Here is a 20,757-nt window from a genome sequence, read left to right on the forward strand (position 1 = left end):
ACCGCAATGCCTACGGGACTTTCGGGTCGTTCTCAAAGATGCCAAAATTACGGACTTTTTTTTGGGGGGAATCTGAGCAATGAGTGCGACGGAACGAGATAGAGTGTCGTACGTGCGCAGATCCCGTTTCTGGTGAGACTGATTATAGGAACCGCAATGTGTGGGAGACTCTCAACTTCCACCGTAGGCCGTCGGATCGGTCTACCAACGGTGGAAACTCAGGGCAATGGCTCAGGCAGAGACGCTAGCCAACTTACCGCTGTACCTACTCGAAGGCCGGCCGGCTAACTTACGTGAAGTAAACAAACCGCGAGAAAGAAAAAAAAACGGGTCGAACTTCAACGAAACATCAACTTCCGGGGAGTGCCGCAACATGGCCCCGGGATGGAACACATCGAGGAGCCGGACGCCGGAGACGCTTATGCTGCGGTGTTTGTAGCATAGTTTGGCACACAAAAACAAACCAGTACGGATGAACTTACGGCCCCGACCCGGGTTTGCAGGTTCTACCACGTCTCCCGGGGAACTGGTGCCGCTTATGTCGCTCCTCCGGGTCGCTCCAGGATCCAGGATATCATCGGGTCCCAGTTCGGGTGGTCGGATGTTTTAATGTTTGTTTGTTTGTTATTTGAAACCTTCGTGCAGCGTTTGTTCTTCGATGTTGTGTTTTTTGTCCTCATTTTCTCACCGTTCCGTGCCGTTTTCTCATTCCCGTTTCTCACCGTGGAATGCTTCGCGGAGAGCCGCGTTTGGCCGATGTAATCACATTGCCAGCGACGACGAAGATGATGAGCATGAGGATCATGGCGCCGACGACGACTGCGACGACGATGATGCTAATGATGGTGGTCCATTCATTATTAGCCCCACGTTTGGGGCCGAGATAGGCTAATGCTAACCGGCGAACCGGCGATGTTTGAGGAACGTGTCGGTTGGCCCCGATGGCTGGATGCACTGCATGGTGACTGCATTGTGCCGACGGCACGACGTGTGTATGTGTGCCTTCAAAGTTTCATCAAACAGGACCTTTTCACTCGCCGCCAGTGGCGACCCCAGGGTTGGCGGCAGAAAGCCAAAACCTCAGCAAAATGAAAGATCATAAGGAAGGGAACGTGAATGAGCCTTTGGCTCGGGGAGAAGGAAACCACTCAAACCACCTCAACCTAACGGTATGCAAATTAGCACCCTCGCCTGGTGCATGCGGAACAAAGTTTAAGGACACAAGCACAGGCAGCAACAACAACAACATGAAAAGAGAGACCCAATGGAACTAATTCCTTTCTCGGAAAATCAACAAACCATTCTTTGCTGCAAACTCGCTCTCGCATTGTCTTTCACTTGAGACTCTTGGCCGAAGATACGTTTACGTCACTTTTATGTTCTTCCTCTTTGATTTCCCGCGGGAAAGCCGGATGAACCGTACATCCGGCCACACATACACGCGTGAGGTGGGTGAAGGACTGCCCAAACAAACAGCTCGTCCTGTGCAAGAACCCGTCCCTTGATCGGGCCCCAGGAAGGCCCGGCGGGCTTTGTTCTGGGCCACGGTGGAGCCATTCCCGGAAGGCCCGTTCAACTGTGCTGGTGGCCATCTCGAACCGGACACGCCACGCACGTCGGTTCCCGGTCCCTTCCATCACAGGTGATGCTCTCCTGTGTGCTAGGTTATTTGTTCGCTTTTCGGGTTAAAAAGTAAGGCCCCGGCCCCGGTCGATCGGCCTCTTAGCAGTCCGGACCCCCCGGGCAAGGGTATTTTAATTTTAAAACAGCAAAACACTCATTTCCTTCTTTGGCCGGGCGAGTTTTCCGGTTTCTGGTTTCTAATTCCATCGCACGGCGATGGAGAGCGAGCAAAAAAAAAACCACGGGAAACTACCCCACGGATGGGGTTCGCATTTTTTGCTTTGTTGCTGCTTCGGACACACATGTCCGTAAAGGGGCCGAGGACAAAGCGGAGACGGCCTTCCGCCGCCGAAAACTTCCGCCGGAAAAAGGGTGCCGAAAGTGGTTTTCGTTTTACCACCGGTGGGTACAGTTTAATATTTAATTTATTTTATTTCTCCATCCGCCGGTCGGCCTCCCGGGTGGTGGCCGATGGCCCCTTCGTCCTAGGCCACTTCCCTGTGGCAGCATTTTCTTTTGTTTCGCTCGTCGAAGTCCGCCGGGGGTGCCATAAAACCGAGTACCTGGCGGTCGGCTACTTAACGGAGTTTGGTCCGCTCCAATTGGCTGCTCTTGGCGCTGTTTGATCCTTCGATGGTCCGTTTCTTTCAAGAAGGATCATAGCTCGTTTCCTCATCTTTCTCTCTCTCTCTCTGGCGCGCTCTCGCTCCTAATAAGCTTATCAGTTGTTAGAATTATATTTTTTCGCCCCAAAAATGACTCCCTCAGTGGTCCTGTTGCGGCTCATCGAGCGGTAAAAAGGCCAACATTCATTCCATCAGGCTGGATTATTTGCCCACGGCCATTCCGGACCCCCGGAGTCCAGAAGTGAAAATGGAAGCTAAATATGGTGCAAATAAAATGGCTTCATCAGTGGCCCCCCGGTGGAAAGCGAGAGAAGTGGAACGCGGCAGTCAAGAGTCGTTCGGGGAGTTCCGGACCGACCGCAGTTTAGAAAACTGATGAACGGCGGCAAATGAGTGAAATTGATTTTCGCTACCATTTTTTCCCCCAGGTGGCACGGGGATTTGTGAAAATGTTTCAAACCAAAAGGAAGACAGAAAACCGATCCGTGTTCGCGAGTGAAAACGGCTAACCGGCGCAAATTGATTGCAAATTTACGATCGATTTCCTTCGGCGAGCAGAGAGCGAACGGAAAAGCGTTGTTTAATTTGGCGCTCATGTTTCTTGCTACATTTTTTTAGTAGATAAATTAGCATGGGTTTTTCATAAAAATGCTAATCAGAACTATGTGCTGAAGAAGCAATGGTTTAATCACGGAACGGTGTGATTAGCTTCGCACAAGGGACGTCAAACGGGAATACTCATCCGACAAAAATGATTCATTCCCCGGTTTCTGGTGTACGTTTCCGGGTGTCCTCTACCGGAACGCCATTCACCGAGAGGCGCTTTCCTTCATACAGCTGCTTCAGCAAAGCTGATAAACATGTTTATAACAATTTCCTTTCGCGAAGTGATAGAACGAATAGCAACCAACGTCCACTTTCCGTTCCGCTGCGCGTTGGCGAGGCTATGAAAAATCGCGGACTCGTAATTTCATTTTACGCCAACGCTCGCTCTTTCGCGCCCGCTTGTAACCAACTCGTTGTGAGCAATCGCTTCGAGCAGTTCGCACTGCCTGCGAGTTCCAGAACGAAATTGCATTAGGGCCACACGTTGCTAGCTTTAAAATCGGGGTCCGTCTTGAACGGGGCACAGCAAGGCGGGTAAAAAAGTCGTGTAGTTGTGCCAGGAGTTCAGAACACGTTGCCAGGTCGTTCGTGGCCAAAGCCAAAGGGAAGCAAAACCCGGAACGGTGCGCCCGGAGCGCGCGCGACTTCCGCGGCATTATCCAAAGCTGGCTCAAAACCTCGCACGTCTCGGCATTGGCATTGGTTTTGGGCGAAACGTGCGGACGAATCCCGAGCGAAGCACAGGGCCGAAGTGCTGGGGAATGGTAAATTTTCCTCACCCCGAGTTCGCGACGTGATGAAAATTTACACTTTTCAGCCACAGCCGCCGTTGCCCGGAAAACTATTCCCCGGGACCTGGGCAGTTCCGGACTCGGGTTAATGATGTTCGCTGCTACGCTGTCGAACGCATCGATCGAACGTCAAAAATGTTGCTCTCCACGATCGGCGGCATCAACCGATTGGATTACGTTCTCCGGTTCGTCCTTTACCCGGTGGCCCGATGGTTTGGTCGATGAGATTTCATTAGAGATTTTTGATTAAGTAAGAAAGCGTTTAGAGAGCAGCAGCAGCAGTGCGCTGGCGAAACTTCCGGAAACCGGAAGAGCGTTGGTGGAAGTTTGGTGAAAACTTCCCACAAGAATATATCACTCCACGTTGAGTGATGGACCGAGCGAAGGCGGTTCACCAAAATCGAACTCTTCGATGAGGACCGAAATTAAATTCGGAACCACTCCGGCGAGTTAGCCGGAGCAATTTATGTGAAAGTATTTCTCATAATTCTACTCGCCGAAGCACTGAACGTAATCTAATTTGGCGTGGCAGGACGTCACAAGGAGGTTCAGAAAGCTTAACGCAGATGAGAAGACAGAGCGGAAGAGAAGGAAGAGATTTAAGGAATCGATTTTAACGGAAAAACTTCGTTAGGCAGCTCGCCGTACTTAAAGTCCGCTGGCATTTTAAACCTAATGCACCGTGTTTTGAAGTGCACGAAACGAACGTTTTTAAATGACCAGCACCAATCCGGTCTTCAAAAGCCGTCTGGACCTTGGCAACGAGATGGCAATAAATTGCCAGACGCAATCTTTCGACGAACGGAACATGCTGTTAAAATGATCGAGATTCTTGGAATGCAGCGGGCGTGCTTGAGAAACACGAGCGACAAGGAGACGGGTCACAAAAGCAAACTTTTTTGGCCTTCAAACAAATGGTACAAAGAAAAACTCTCGAAAGATCAGAGAAAAGGGATACATTGCTACCACCATAGCGTAAAATCTGGTTTCAAACGGGAAGATCGTAAAACGATCATGGGTAGGGACACCCGATCGGATGGGATGCCCGAGGTCGTAAACAACTCAGCCGATCGGTTGTCGGCTTATCACAGATGTGGACCGAAAGTAAAGGCAGCCAAAGTGGATCTGGGGAACTGATGAAGGCAGAAAACGAATGGTTTCCCACGAAAAATGGTCATTATCAAAACAGAAAGCGATATTTACCCGACAGCCCAGAAAGTGTTGGCAGAGGGCTCACAGGGCAGAGACCAAGGCCTGCGTAAGCCACTAAATCTACCCAACCACGGGACCAAGGGACACACTCTCATCTCGGGACCTTACAGTCAACAAACACATCTGGTTACGGAGTACCGGGTAACATAATAACGAAGTTGCCTAAACTCGTCCTACTCTCCAGAAAACGAAATATTTAAAGAACATATCCTGTGATAAAAACGTTTTTTTTTTCTCTGAAAACGTTATCAGCTAGCAGGATTGCTTCTACGCCCATAGAGCCAAAAAGGATCAGGCGATAAAATGCGGCGAACTTAACAAAGGCAGGTATTTGCAAACCAAAGACATACGACGAATGATACCGAACGTGAAATCGCTCTGGTCTTGAAAAATGAACAGAGAAAAATGACCCGAAAGGCAAGAAGGATCCGATAAGGACTCAATGTTTGTTCGGCAAAAGATTTAATGGAATAATAAAGCATCGGAATCGGCAAACATGCAGGCGACATGGACGGGTTATCTCAAATTTCGGAACGATAAGGAATTAAGAGAATTAAAACCAGAGCATTATCGCAGCATATGTGAGCCACGGAGTCGAAATCTGACTATAAATAAGAAACGGAAAAAATAATCCGGGCTGAGTTGATTCCACGTTTTATTATTATTTTGACATCCATGCACTCTTGCTAAAGGCTCCAAGTCGGGGCGCTGGTTCACCAAACTGAAAGTCTATTAACTAAAAATCGTTTAGAAACATTCGACGATTGTAGTTGATCGGTTTGTCTGGGATCTTGATAAAAAGTAGCACGTTTCGATGATTCTCCGTAAGTACGGAAAGAACAACCCACCAGAACGAGGGAATCTTGAAGGAACAAGTCGATCCGCAACCCACCAACTGAGTCTACGGTAAGCAGCAAGGATTTAAGAATTTTATATTCAACTAACTCAGCTCAGTACCATTATCAGTTCAATTGCTTTGTATCAAAAGTAATGTGCCACCGGGTCGTCTTCGCCATCAAAATCGTGTGCCGTTGGAGCACAGAGATTGGCATCCTGGTAAAGCAAATTCACAAACGAAAACGAGACCAATTTGAACCCCTGTACGCCCTCTGTTAGCTGAGCGCGGCATTGGCCTCATGTTTATTAAGAGGTTTCATTTGGTGTAATAATCTGTTGTACTGCTTTTGATGTTCGCTCGTTCAGCTTTAAGTTTCAGTGTTACGATACGCCAAGGAGATGGACCGTACACTCATTCCCATAGCCGACCGGCAACCTATGCTAAACCATGCCCGGTTCCCCAGTGACGAGTGACTTACCTGCGGCGATGATGTGGAACACACAGGGCTGCCGCTGTTTGCCAATTTTGTTGGTCGCCGAGCAGAGCAGCGTACCGTAGTCCAGCTCGGTCATCGGTGTGTACGAGACGACCGATGATGTTCCTGTGGGGGCCCCCGGTGATGTTCATTATTTCGCGGACGGCAGCGAGCACCAGCGCGCGTGTAACGTGCAACGGAGAGCGGAGAAATAAAGGGAAAACCTCAAGTTAGGACCCCGGGAAATGCCAAGAGCCAACAGTTCATTTTGTAACCAAAACCGAGACGAGAGAGCGGCAGAGCACAAAAAACTGGCCTCCAGAGTTCCCATCGATCGGTGGCCGGTGGTGGTTCCGTCCCAATCGATGACAGTTGGCCACGCCAGCTGCTGGATCTCTGGGCTCTGGGCTCGGCTGCGGGCTGGAAAGATTTAGGACCCCAAAGCGTTCGTTACCGAGGCGGGAGATGTGGCTCGCCTGCACGTCGATGCTCTCGGCTGAATTATTAAACGTCCATTTGAACTCCACGTCGGGCGGGTTCGCGTCGACCACGCAGCGTATCTCGGCGTTCTCCTGCTTCGCCACGCCGTACACCCGGGGCTGGTTCGGGGCACAGGTCGGTGCATCTGGCGGATTGCAGAAGAAGAACGAATTGTGAGCCGGAAGACAGCCAGAAAAAAAGCCAGCGCCAGAAACAGGAAGTCGAAAGTCCCGTCGGCCGGAACTGCAGGTCCCATGTGGACCACCGTGCGCAGGGGTCCTCCGGTCGGGTGGGGCAAATGAAAAATTCAATTATTCACTTACACATCACATTCAGCTCGAACATGGGGCTGCTGCCCTCGCCCTCGGCGTTGAAGCCCACGCACGAGAAGTTGCCGGCCGTCGTCCGGGAGACACCCTGCAGCACCAGCGAGTGCTTGCTGACGATCACACCCTGCGATATGTTGCGCGTTAGCGATTTATTCTGCACGGACGACACCCGGGAATGTGAGAAAGCAAAAGGAACCGTGAGAGACGTGCGCCGACACGCCACGACAAACCGGCCAAGGAGTCGGCCACCACTCACATTGTGCTTCCATTCGACCTTGTAGACGGCCGGGTGCGCCGTCACGATGCAGTCGAAGTACACGTCCGTGCCTTCCCGGATCGCGTTCGGGTCCAGCGAGCTGCCCAGCTTTACGAAGGCATCGGGCACATCTGGAAAGACGCAAGCGTAGTCGGCTATTTGGAAGACTGGCCTCTAACCTCTGGCCGACAGTTACTTACACTGGATGTCCAGCTGCCAACCGTCCTCGAGGGCGTCGGACTGCACGTAGGAGTTGTACGCCTTGCACGACAGGTACTTGCCCGCATCGGCCCGCTGCAGCACGATGGACAGGGTGCTCGTGGTCTGGTTGCCATCGGCAGACGTCTAGGTGGATTGGAGAAAAATAGTGTCCCGTGAACCACCGTTACCAGATCGATGCTGCGCGTTTGATGCTGCGGACACTTACGGTTTCCTTGCTCTTGTCGAGCCGCACACCGTCCAGAAACCAGGTGATGGATGCGGCTGGTCGCGAGCCGGCACTTTGGCACAGGAGGTCATATCTTCGGCCGGCCGACAACGGCTGGTGCGCGCCGATCAGTCTTATGTTCAGTGGAGCAACTGGCGGGCGAGCATTACATTAAGCGTTATTAAAGTAAGAGTGAGAGAAACCTAAGAATGGATATCGCTAATCACACAACAATACAGTCAAAACTATAAAATGAAGTGCGAAAAGTAACCAAATGATGGAAAATAAAATAAGTAATGAACATAGTAATACGAACCAATTAAAAACTGACTAATAGACGTAAATAAAAAGACAAGCATAATCGCAATAAAACAGTTAACATGATATAAATAAGTGCAAAAGATAATAAAGTAATAACAAATAGGTAATAAACATCCTAAAACAAACAAGGGGCAAGCTAAACCAATTAGTAAACGTTAGAAAAATCAGAAAAAAATGATTAATCGTACCAACACAGTTAAAACATTGACAAAATGAGACCCCTTGTCTTGGCACCGACATAGGCCTAATATCGAGCCTTGAGCAAATGTAACATAGTCCATTGGAAGTGGCAACAGTGGAAACAGTCAAAAGAAAAACGTTCAAAAATGTGCGTGAAAATCGGAAAAAGGAAACAAAAAAAAGCAAGCAAATCAACTAAGAGGCGTTCAATCAAATTAAGCCACGCGAAGTCGTTGACCCGTGTTCCGGGGAGAGGTCATCTCGGGGCACCAACTTACAGTTCATATCGATCTGGACGGACTGTTCCACCGGGTGGGCCCGGGCGTGGTTGGTCGCCCGGCACAGCAGCTTCGTGTGCAGGTCCTGGCGGGTGAGTGGCCCGAGCGCGATCTCGCTCCGCAGGTGCTTCCCGAGCGGCATGTACTTGGTGTCGGCCACCAGCGCCACCCCGTCCCGGTACCACGTCACGGTGGGTGTCGGCCGCCCACCGTACACGTCACAGCGCAGCTTTATGTTGTCCCCCTCGCTGTACGGGCCCGCCACCGTCGTGCGCTCCGTGCCGAGCTGATCACGTATCACCATCCGCTCCGGAGGGACTGGCCGAGGGAAAGAGAGAGAGAAAAAGAGAGAAAGAGAAAGAAGGAAACATTAAACACAACGAAACCGTGGGGGGCGCGAGCTGCGCTCGAGAGAAAAGTAATAAAATTTCTGATATAATCAAACTTTTTCTTAGCCCGTCCCGTTCTCGGCAGAGCCGGAACCGGGTGCTTAATGGAAAATCTTGCTAAAACTTTCCCCGCATTCCACCCACCGACTGGTCTCGGTTTCGCGGGGCCGCGTGGACGGTTGGCCAAAGTTTGGAGAAACGCTTGTCGTCCGGCGCGCGGTGCAGTCTCATTTTCTTGTGCACTAATTTTAATGATCTGCAGTTTAATTACGTTTCTCCGCAGCCCCGCAGCGTTGCCCGGTGACGCCTGCGGCAGGTGCGACAACTACACCGATTCCCGGATCCGCGAGTCCGGGACTGCCGTCTCCGGAGCTTCAGTGACGCTTGGCGCTGTAAAGTGTAGGGAAAATAAACGCCACGTCAGCAGCGCAATTGGCCCACGATACTGCAGTACGCCCCGTAAAGACAGACGGTCGGGCACTTACCGGCCCAAGCCGTCTGAACGACCCGACCGACGGTACTCAATTGGTGGACATTTCTTTCCATGTTTATGCTTCTCACAGTTCGCCCGCCTGTCTGGCCAAACACGCGACGAATTCAATGGCCAAAGCCAAGGCGGTCACACTACGTTCGGAATGGACCGAGGGAAATTATGGGAGAAACAGATCACCCGCGGCACACAGGGGGCCACTAATAGCGCCCTGGTCACCCAGCCGAAGGAAGAGGGGTTAATCGCTAGCCCATCGCCCGTTGGAGATGGGCTGGGCGTGCCCCGTTCTTATGTTGCTAATGGGGCCCTGAATTATTTCGGCCCAAGATTCACCGGTTTTTCATCCCACCGAAGGCATTCGCACCAGTAATGAACCAACCGAAGAGTCAAAGCCTCTTGTTCGATTCTACATGCGACGAGTTAATGAAATAACCCAGAGTGGGACTTCCTTAGTGAGATTTCGGAAACATATTTTCGACGGAAGCCTGCCGTCATGTAACGGTATTGAACAATTGCGGACAATGTTGGCGGTGGTGCATTAAAAAGTAGTCTTTTCGGCGAAATCGGCAAATAAGTCGAGTAACTGTTCGCTCGCCAGGGTATTAAATTATACCGACAGCGCTGGCCGGCAGAAAAGAACGAATGAATGGCCGCTCAACGTCTAATATTCCTTCGCATCGTGGCAACTGCAGCGCCCCGGGGTGTGCACTTCACCAAGCGCAGCACAACGACTCTGGGGAGTTTGCTCGGAAAGAAGTAAAAACATAGCACTGTACCGGCCCGGTCCGATGTCCCTCCGGATATCTCTCCGGGCTCTCCGGATTAGCTTACCGGGGCCGGCGGTTTGCCGCCGGGAACTGTGATTCCGCGGTCGGTGAAGGATTGCAACCGAAGCAGGAACAATAAAGAGAAAAAGAAAAAATCAAACGAACAGCTAACGAGGGATCACTTGCTCGCGAGGGCCACATAAAATCGGCCGTTAAAAAAGGCACCCCGGGCCGGGCTGGGCCGGGTGGGTTGGAGCATACAAATGGAAAACCATAAAACTGGGAGGGCTGAAAATACGCCGCCAGCCACCCGGTTCGTCAAGGCCTTAGCCCGCGCAATCATATGCGCGAACCGGGACCACAACTCATTCGGTCGGGCTGAGTCGTCGAGGTTTTAATGCTCCAGTGCCGGCACCAGAGACAGAAAGAGAAAGACCAGCAACGGCAGAGCGAGAAAAGAAAAACGTGGCACACAACACATGCTCACGGTACATCCATATTTCGGCGATAGCATTGATAACCGGGCAACCGGCGGGACTCGGGTGTGTTTGAATGCGAAATTCACCGGCGACCGAGATCCGTCTATTGTTTGCTGCATATTTCATATTTTATTCCGCGAGATGGATGGGCCTCACATTGTGTCGCGCACGGCATGGTCGGTGGCTGGCAGCATTGGAAGTACTCCCCGGGGGCTAATTTTCGCACACGACCACGAGGGGATGCCGGGGAGTGTGGATGAAATATGGGCGGCCAGCGGAATCGCACGGTACGGAACTCGGAATACATTTCGTCCTGGCCGGGCCGGGCCGGGAATTCAAGCAAAACAAATGCAGCTCAGCAGCGGTGCTGTAACGGCTAATGCCGCAGAGAGCGCAACTTGGCAGAACAATACAGGCCGCCAGAGTAGGAAGGCAATGTTGGAAAAAAGGTGAGGAAAAAAGCGCACTTCATCACAGGATCACACGAGAAGGCAAAACCGGCAGGATGTGGTGGGAATGGACAAAAAGAAACTAAACACAAACGGGATATGTCGCTGCCGCAGTGTGCCTTGTCAATCGACAGAACAGCAATGGAAGACTGACTGACGGGGGCCGGCTGGCCGGGGCTAGGATTAGTGTGCGTTCTGCTGAAAAGTTTCCCAACCAGTGCCGCTTCGCTATGTATGAAGTGCCGCATTGTGTGTGCCGCGATTTTCCCAGCACAGCGTTCGGGATGGAAAGATATTGGTATTCTTTTCCATTTTCATCCCCTGTGCCAAAACTGGCCGGCGTCTATGAAAGCGACATGAGGTTTTAAGGGGCCGCTGTTAATCGGTCTCCTGACCCGTGATTTGCAGAATGCGAATATTTTAGTTTGTTTTGATATAATATAGTTTATTATTATTAATATTAGAATGGGCAGAGCTGTGTCATGCACCTACTTAAAGAATAGAAACCAATTAATCGGTGTGCAAAGTCCACAGTACTCGACATGCCCAGACCGATGAATTACTCCAGTACTAGTCATAGTTCGACAACCAAAGTCCACGCGACACCTTACGAAACAGAGTAGGAGAAAACGAATTAAGCCCTTCCAACAACAGACGACACGATGGAACCGACCCGAAGATCAGAAGATCGTCAAAAGCGAGACCACGATCAAACCTTCGCTTCCTCGTAAACAGATCTGCATGAATAATAATTAGGCCCAGACCATGCGCGAGCTTTAGGCCATAGAACTAAGCCGCACGAATATCAATTAGACCAAAAACTCATCACTCTATGGACACGTTATGACAGTCAAATTCAGCGCATCACTACGACCACCTGAATCGGTGGCTGATCAAGAGAAAGTTGCTCAACGATAAGCAGGCCAGCTTCATGTAAGCTGATAAAAATGGCAAAAACGAAATTACGCGTATCGACGCATAAAAGTCGCGGATTTTAAAACGGAAACGTTGAGTAACACTGGAATAGAAACTCTTGGTTTGGGTACGTTTAAAGATCGACAGTTTTTGTATAAATACTGCCGACTGCCGAATAAACTAAGTGTGGAATGTGACACCGAACGTCGAACCGAGTGTTTCTGTGTTTCATTTCTCTCTACCGATTCACAGGTCAGTTTTGATCAGGACTTAGTCTAGATCAAAGAAGTAAGTTTAAACCCAAATTGTGATTTGTAAAAGACACCCTAGTGCCAAAGGGGAGTTTCTGCAGGAGCAGCGTAGACAGGAAAGATCGCCGGGAGGTCGGACTAATCACAGCAAAGTTACTCAAACGGTGATGAATTACCTTTATTTTGTGTGCAACACAAAGTTATTTTTCTGTTTGCAGAATTATCTTTTAAGCTACGAGCTACGTGTAATTTGATTGCTTTGATTCCAAAACTCGATTGTGGGATGTAAATAAGCGATACGAAGGAGAGTTTCGTTTTGCCAATTCGTACGCCTAAAGGTATGCACAAATTATGCAAATGAGTTACCGATCGTTATCTTTAACAATTATCGATTTAAACCGCTAAATTCAGGACGCTAATACTCTTCAAACTTCTGTGCCGAAGTAGTGTTTGTTACCTTCCCCTTTTTATTGCCTCAGATTGAGGATTATACAACTCGTAGTAAAAGATTTGTACAATCCGGTTTCATTATTCGGTTTAGTTGTATCAACCGTGGATTGTGGCATATAGGAACCTGATTGCGACTCATCAATATTCAAGCTTCTCTAAAGGAATTGCCTTTAACGTGTCTCCGTTTTATGACGAGCGTCCATTAGCCTATTCGGTCGATGTGGGATGTTGGAACCTGATCTCAATAATTTAATATTCACGTTTCTCTATTTCTTCTCTATTTTTATGGCCCAATGTGTCTCTTTTCCCCAAGGCGTCTCCTTCTTTATTGTGTTTTTTATTGTCATCCCAAATTTCTTTTGAGTTTTTAAATTCTGTGTGTTTATCTATATTCCCTGCTTCGTTACTTGTTTGTGGACTTGCGCCTTTTCACTTTGATGCTTGGTTTCTTTTCTTTACATTCTTCTTAATGAGACGATGCATCTGTTTTTTTGATCAACCCAACGGAGCCTAGTGAGATGTGGGCTTTTGCCTGTTTTGAGCAGACTTCATGGCTCATGGCTGCTTTCCATTGTAAGTCTTCGTGTTGAGCTAGGCGAAGCTCTATGCGACTTGGAATGTTCGGTCATCTTATAGTACGTCAATGCCACGTATACTCCTTGCGGTTGACAATCAATAGGGGAGTTCAAAAACAATCGTCTTAAGTTTGTTATTGGTTCCCTTTAAAAGCACAACTTGTTGGTTAACAGACCAACGATTTGATTTGAATCCCAAAAAAACTCCACCAATTTTGTGCACAATAGCAATGGACAGTAATCTATTGTGTGCTGTGCCGCTTGTGTGTTGTGTACTCGTTAACCGTTAAGCCGATTACGCTAATATCGCATAAATATGCTCAACGCGGTTAATGAATTGATTCTTTCGAACCATCCACTCTTTCTATCGCCAACAAACAAATATACCTTAGCCCGGACTGATTACAATTTCGCAAAAGATTCGCCAAAGCCGTTGAAACAAATGCCTCCTGCGGGTCATACACAGGATCATAGGGCTGGCTGCCGTCTTCGGTAGTTTCCTCACGGAGGCCGCCCGTTTCGGATCACATAATGTCACGGGACGCAACATGGCCGGTTTTTTGCTCCCAACTTTCGTCACTCTTTGACTGGGACACACGAGGACCATCGCTCATCAGCGCACTGGGGGGCACCGAACGTCCGAAAGCAATTATCCCTTTTCGAAGACAGCCGAGTGCGGTGGCCGAACTCTATCCGCGTCTCGTTAGCCACGCTCGCGGCTAAGAGGATCTGCCGCCTCGGATATCAAAGGAAACGAAGCGAAACGGGGAAAAACGTGCCGGAAAAAGGGGGGAAAGAAAATCAAACTTTCTGCCGCCGGCAACCTTAATGGTTGGCGCGTTGTTTGTCCAAATCTCCCATCATTATTCGCTGCTTAAACCATTTAAACATAATTAATTTACAGCTCTCCGCAACATCACCAACACCACGGCGGGACAACGAACGGATTAGTGAGGTTTATGTGCGTTCCCGGGGTGTCCTTGTCGGCCCCCTCGGACAGCCGTGGCCATGTTGGTTAATTTGCTGCCTACCAACACAACCAACACAGCACCGAGATGATGGACTCTCGCCAGCCCGGCCCCGGTGAGTCCCGGAACTTTCGCCCGTGGCGAGGTGCCGATTAGGATCCATTCCTCCCCTGGGTCGGGGAGCGGAGGGATGGGAAGACACCCGAGGGGCCACGGATAATAACCGCAATTTGTATCGCACCGTTTCGAGGCGGAAGATTTTCGGGTTGCGTGCGTGGGTCATTATTAAAGAAACTGTTCTTCATTCTGTTGCTCGAAACAAAGGTTGAATTATCAAACTGACCATGAGACGTAGGAGTAGGTGGTGACCCCACTAGTGAAGAGGACACTCGATTCCACTCGTGCTTTGAAACCAATATTATGCTGAAAGGGTTCGTTGCCCGGGCTTCGTTGGTTAGCGAATAAGATGGAAATTGAGTTTCGCGTGGAAAAATGAAAACTTGCTTGCCAATCCTTCAGTAATAAAAGAAAATGTGTCTGTATGTGTGTATGTTAGAAAGAGAGAGAGAGAGTGAACCTAAATGAATTTCTCTGGATGGGAAGCCTGGGGCAAAAACCGAGCGGAACAGGAATCTTCCTCGTGCTGCGAGCAAAAAAGAAAGTTCGTTCCATGGCCGAGAGGATCAAATGTCTTCTAACTGGACCAAAGCATAGGCGGACAGCAGAACGGGCAGGGCTGTGAAAGGGTGGCTGCCCCGCCGATCCGCCGATCCACCAATGTCCAGCATTAAACACACATTAGAGGCAAAGTGAATAAATCTCTTGTGCAAAGATAAACCTTTCGCTTTCCCGGGAGGGTTGGTGAGCCTGCGCTACGCTTCAGCTCCTCTCCCAGTGGATGACCAGCGTTGGTGGGAGCGTGGGACGCTAAGCAGCTCCGTAGACTTCGAGGAGAAAGAATACGGCCATCGGCGTTGGGGGTACGGGGTATTACGATGCTCTTCGGGCGGCCGGTTTTTCCGTGGGCCGTTGGTCCGTGGTTTTCCACACGAAACCACAAGAAAATCGTTGATTGTTGAGGGGGGCAACAGGAGAGCGGGGCGGCCGATGGGCATGGTTAGGCGGCTAAACGGGAGCCGAGAAGGAAGGTCCCGGGATGAGCGAATAGCATCTTAGGCAGCGGAGCGCAGAGTGTGCATTAACGGCTATCGAGCGAACCAGCAAATTGGAACTGGGGAGTTGGACCCGGGGGAGAGGGCGGTGTTAGGGGTGGAGTCCTAGTTACGGCTTACGGTGGGCGAAGGACACGCAGGAGAGAGCGTTCCACACTCCCAGCAGAGATAGGGATGGAGCAAAGCCCAAGGCACCCGAGCCGAAACGAAGAAGGGCCGGCGCCAGGACCGCTGGAAGGATTAGTGCCCGAAGTCCCACTCTTCTTCCCAGCTTTGGATGGGCGGGTGCGGGAAGGGGCCGAATCCCAAACTCGAACCCGCGACCGATGAGCTCGAGTTGCAAACAAAGAAAGCTGAGAAATTAAACGCAAAAGCAGCTGTTCAGCGGCTCCGTGGGCCGGAATAAAAGCTTTCGCGTTGTTTGACGTTTTTCGCCAAGAGATCCGGAGGCCTGCCGGGGTCCTGCGAAGGATCCCGGAGAACGTGAACGAAGGGGCGCTTGAGCGGGCGTTTTTCCTAGACCGATCTTGGTGGTCACGGCCGGAAGAAGAAGGCCGGGGCCGGCAGTCGGTGGGCAGTGGACCGTAATGGTACCTTTTCGGTCTATTCTTCCGCACAGGATCGACATCTAGGGCCTCGACGTCCTCGGTGCCTTCGTCCGCGAGTTCCGTGGGTTTGGGTTTGCTGGGAGCAATAATTCTTACATCGTTCTGCGGTGAACCGTCAGCCTTTCCGTAGCTTCCCAAGCCGAGCCAGAAAAAAGGGAGACGTTCAGTTAGACACCGCTGCAGCCGTTCTCAGGACCGGGCCGTTCTGGCTCATGTGAGACCCACACTGTAACGGTACCAGTGCCAGTCAGTACGGCACTTTCTCGCGCTTCTTCTTCTTCTTAAAGTGCAGTTCCACGGTAGGCAGTGCCGAGTCTGCTTCTTGCGCATCAGAAGTTGCCGATAATTCCAAACGGCACTGCAGGGCCGGCAGGTCCTTGGCGCTAAATTGCGGCAGGATCGGCAGGTTCACGCCGGTGGAACGCCGATGGCGTTCTTTGTTGGCTCCATCGACACGGTTTGTGGCCGGCCGGGCACCATTCCAGGGAAATGGTGCCCAAAATTAACCTACACCAGATGGTCGGAATTAGCCGTGCAGAGAGGCGCGCCTGAAAGATTGATTAAGTCCGCAGGCACTCTGGACGGTTCTGGCGGGCCGGGCAAGGATGCTAATGGAAGCAAGTGGTTCCGTCTCGGTCCGATTTAACGTAAGTGGCCGCAATGTGTAAGACAGCGGTGATGGGTTTACTTTAAACTCCATTCAGATAGCTTTACTTTAGCCAGGGTTTAGTGCACGGTTTAGGGACCTGTCTTTTCCACAGCGAACCGACTCCAAGACATGGTCTGTGTTTGTACTGATTGAACGGAGCGTTTGCGAATAATTAGTGAGTTTGCCAATGTTATTTGTTTAAATTCGTTTCACTCTATTTTGGCTCGTCGCTAACTGGAGCTTTGGCACCTTTATCGTCAGTGCGGCTGTTCTGGAGTTAGCATTGCTACACTTCTGAAGCTTGCTCATTGGTCCAGTGAATTATAAATCTTCCGTCGTCCGGTTAGCAGCTTTGGCGCTCTTTGCGGCGCTCATCTTACTCTGTTTCTAGAAGTTTACCTTTTAGCTGGACTTTAATATCTACAGGATTACAGGAACAACCACTGCTTGAGCTGCTTTTAAAGGACCCACCAAAAAGGTACCGTTGGAGGACTGTGGCGCTATGCAAAATCACACCTCCTTAACGGGCAGATATGTTTGTTTTTCTATAAAATGGCGCCAAAATCGCGCCAGCGAAAGAAAACGATGGCCCGTGATGTCCTGTGAATCCGGCCACCGGTCGAGTCACTTTGGGCACTCTTTATGGCCGCCACTCGCTCGAGTTGATAGTGTTTTACGACACCCGTTCACATGCCTTATCAAATCCCGGAAATGGGCACGATAAAGGACAAACTGCGCCACCGACCACCACCTAATGGGTGGGGCTTTGGAAAAGTCCAAAAATCCAAATTTTAGGAACCATTCTTTTCGTCCATTCCGCTTGGCCGGCCGTTCGTCTCACCACCGGTCCGGTCTCCGGTTTTCCAAGGTCCGCGCGTCCACACGGACAGCTCGGTCGGCGTCGTCCGGCGTCAGTCAATGGAGACGAGATCCTCTCGAATTTGAATATCTCCGCGGCCGCATGGAAAGGCCGCATGAAGGCGCTTTCGAGGACCTTTTATGTGCCTTTCATTTCCTCCCCGGTGTCAGCCGCTTGACCGGTTCCATTTTGGCTTCTTTTACAATGTGTCTCAACATGGCCATTTTGGTTTCCTTTCGCCCGGCTTTTTACGTTTGCCTTTCCGTTCATTATTTTATTTCGTTTCCGCTCCAACAGACAGCCGGCGAAACATCCTTCCATCGGCATTTTTTATGTTTATTTCATTTGACGCCTCGGTCATCTCTCTCTCTTCCAGATTGGCCAGTCAGTGCTTTGGCGAAACGCCACTTGAAGCGATGGGTCGGTCCGGCATCCTATCAAAACATCCGTCACGGGCTGGGTCGCGTCTCGCTTACGCCGTCGCTCCGTTGAAAATCAATCAAACCGGGACCCACCATCGGAGCTCCTGCGGTACAAGACGGCGGTAGTGTAATTTTGTTTACAGTTTGATCATTTATGTTTACTGCCATTGGTGCCGCGACCCGCGGACGGGTACTTGTTTTGAGTTCCACTTTCAACACCAAAGTTACTTTCGCGAGTCATTAGCTCATTTAACGCGAGTCATTACACGTTCCGGTAGCTCGAGTGGAGGGACAACTTGGGGCAAAAAAAACCCGCACAGCAAACAGAAGGCAGAAGAGCATCTTTTTAAATTGTACTTCTCGTGCGAGTTGTTCACGGAAAAATCCATGACGTTTGAAACGCCGCGGTGAGGCACGAATCGATAAATCCGATGGGTTCCGGGCCACACGGCACAATTGGCTTTTAAATCGATTTTAAACCTACGGTGAGCTATGCGGAAAACTTTTGGCGTTAGGTTGGCCCGTGGTAGGCAATTTTGCCCATGGACCAACCGTTGGCTAATAAAAAGTAGCAATAAAACTGGCTATCATCGATCCAATCTTCCGAAAAACGGCGATTAAAGTTATCCCTTTTTGGGGCTTTTGATTTGCCGACCATTTATAATTACAATGATCGTTTGGGCCATTTGTAACGCCAAACGATGTGTGTATTATGGTTAGGTGCTAAAAAGTTGTCTATTGGTTTTTTTAATTGGTCGGCATTTAAGCCGTTACAGCTAAACTGCGTGACTTATTCACAGCAAGGGTGCCATCGAACCGATAATCGAAGCTTTTGGAAGGATATTGTACGATACAAAAGGCTTTATCGTTTGCAACACAAGGAAAATTGAATTGAATAGTTTTATATTCAGTCGTGAAACAAAGATTCGGCTTGTCACTGTATTTTATGATTACATTGATTGATTTATAAAGATGAATAAGTTTTCCATTGGATGTAAAAGTATTTTTTTAAATTTCATTAAGTTAAGTTAAGCAGACAATCTCAAGAGTTGTGGGTTGCAAAAAATAGTAATCGATATTATTGAACAAAACAGCAAAAACGGAAAAAGCACAAATCTGTTCTGAAAGATCTTTTCGACGACCAATGAAATTGGCAGTGTTCAATTTTTACGATCTACAGAGAGAGCATCCTACAGTCTCATCGTTATTGCATACCATTAGACGTTTTATCCATGCAAATAAACATCACACAAAACCATCGAAAACGGAACGTTTGCAGGCATTAGAACTTTTAAGAGAAGCGCTTCATTTTTATGGCAACACGAAGGGTCGTTACGCAGAAAATTGTAGAAAAAACCCTCGTGTTTCATGCCCCACACTTAACATTCAGCATAAAGCGGTGCCACACGACAGACTTTGACAACGAACATTGCATGTTAATTATTCAAAATCGCGTTGTCAACACGCCCGATTACAGCATGCTTTCGTTGGCACCTTATGCTTCCCATTCGGTGTGCGTTCACTCGTGGCTTCGATTCTTATGGCCTTTGAATTACGCTCCCCACCGTACGTCACCAACCGTAACATGGAGTCCTTGCAGTTGCAGGCGAGAAAACTTTCGCGCCCAGATCAGCGGCCTAGGTCAGCGCACAATCATGAAACCGAATCCCAGACAGACATCGGCAGGGTCGGAAAAGCGTGGCCGTGATGCAGCGCATCAACGCGGCACTTCATCTGCTTGATAACACTGTGAGGACACGCCATTCGGTCACCGCGCCCTCCCCGCGTCACGCAAATCGTTAGCGGCCGGCGGCGATAACACCGCGGGTTGGCGAAAATGGCAGATCATAAAAACGACATCGTTATTGTCACTTTCACTCGTTGTCAAACCGAGTCCAAGACGCGCCGCGTGACACGCGGCTCTTCGGGCGCGGCTGAGCGCATAATCATCGGGTCGGCCGGCACTTTCGCACTCGACTAGCGACATTATAAAAAGGGCGGTGGGCTCATAAATGCCTTCGGAAGCGGAGAAATCGAAATTCTCGAAACCCTCTTTACGACCCACTCGGGTGTCTTGGACCCACTTGGTCCTGGAGCGGAAAGCCGCGGGCGGGTGCCGCGTGGTGATCCGGAGCAGGCCAGGGCATAAAAGTTCGATTTCCTTTCCATCCAGCCCCGCACCGATCCACATCCGCAGATACGCGTATCTTCGCGGCGGGCGATGCGTTTTTCAATACGCTCCAGTTATGCGCACCATAAAAGTTATACATTCCACCCGCGATGAGTGGCTCCTGGTGGGCGCCGAAGATGGCGCTTTCTTTCTCCATTCTTGCTCCATCCCGCCATTTGCGCCACCCAACGATGCCCACCCGCGAATGAAGCCATTTTGAAAACGTGAGGCTCGTGGAAGACGCACACTCGACTCAAGATATTTATTGTGGTTTGCTGCGGCGCGGTACGCGGTGTGACCCGATGTGTGGTATCCTTGCTGGCCGCGGAGGTGGGGGCTGGGATGTGGGGCCACGGATGAGCAAGTACTTGAAAGCCTGCCACTTGCCGAGCCGGAACCGGTTAGCCGGTCGGAGCGGGATATTGGAAATTATGCAACATGAGAAAAGTTTCGCCCATCCACCCCGTTGGCCCTGGCCAGCCTCCCGGCCCTGTGGTGGCCTTCTTCTTTATTGACTTCGTTCGTGGAATGCGCGGAGGGACCCCTCGTACAAATGGTGCACACTTTTCCGATGGCTGTCGTTGTCACAAGTGGTGGGCGCTTTCCGGTTCCACAATGGCGCACCCGTTTGAAAGGCCGTTTTTAACAAGCCGGCGAGACGTAGACGTCCACAAGTCGGGCACAACATATTATAACTTGTTG

At 50.1% G+C, this 20,757-nt stretch overlaps 1 protein-coding gene across 1 annotated transcript in view; it reads right to left on the reverse strand.

Moving 5' to 3' along the window:
• Window positions 1-20,757, reverse strand: part of LOC131210533 (neural cell adhesion molecule 1) — a 33,468-nt gene that overhangs the window by 1,950 nt on the left and 10,761 nt on the right. The window contains exons 3-9 of the mRNA XM_058203792.1: window positions 8,443-8,760; window positions 7,664-7,815; window positions 7,437-7,581; window positions 7,237-7,367; window positions 6,975-7,134; window positions 6,626-6,796; window positions 6,175-6,297 (exon numbers count right to left, since the gene is read on the reverse strand). Of these exons, the coding sequence (XP_058059775.1) occupies window positions 6,175-6,297; window positions 6,626-6,796; window positions 6,975-7,134; window positions 7,237-7,367; window positions 7,437-7,581; window positions 7,664-7,815; window positions 8,443-8,760 (1,200 nt within the window). The remainder of the gene's footprint in view (window positions 1-6,174; window positions 6,298-6,625; window positions 6,797-6,974; window positions 7,135-7,236; window positions 7,368-7,436; window positions 7,582-7,663; window positions 7,816-8,442; window positions 8,761-20,757) is intronic.

This window comes from Anopheles bellator, chromosome 2 (assembly GCF_943735745.2).
Source record: "Anopheles bellator chromosome 2, idAnoBellAS_SP24_06.2, whole genome shotgun sequence".
Lineage (NCBI taxonomy): Eukaryota > Metazoa > Arthropoda > Insecta > Diptera > Culicidae > Anopheles > Anopheles bellator.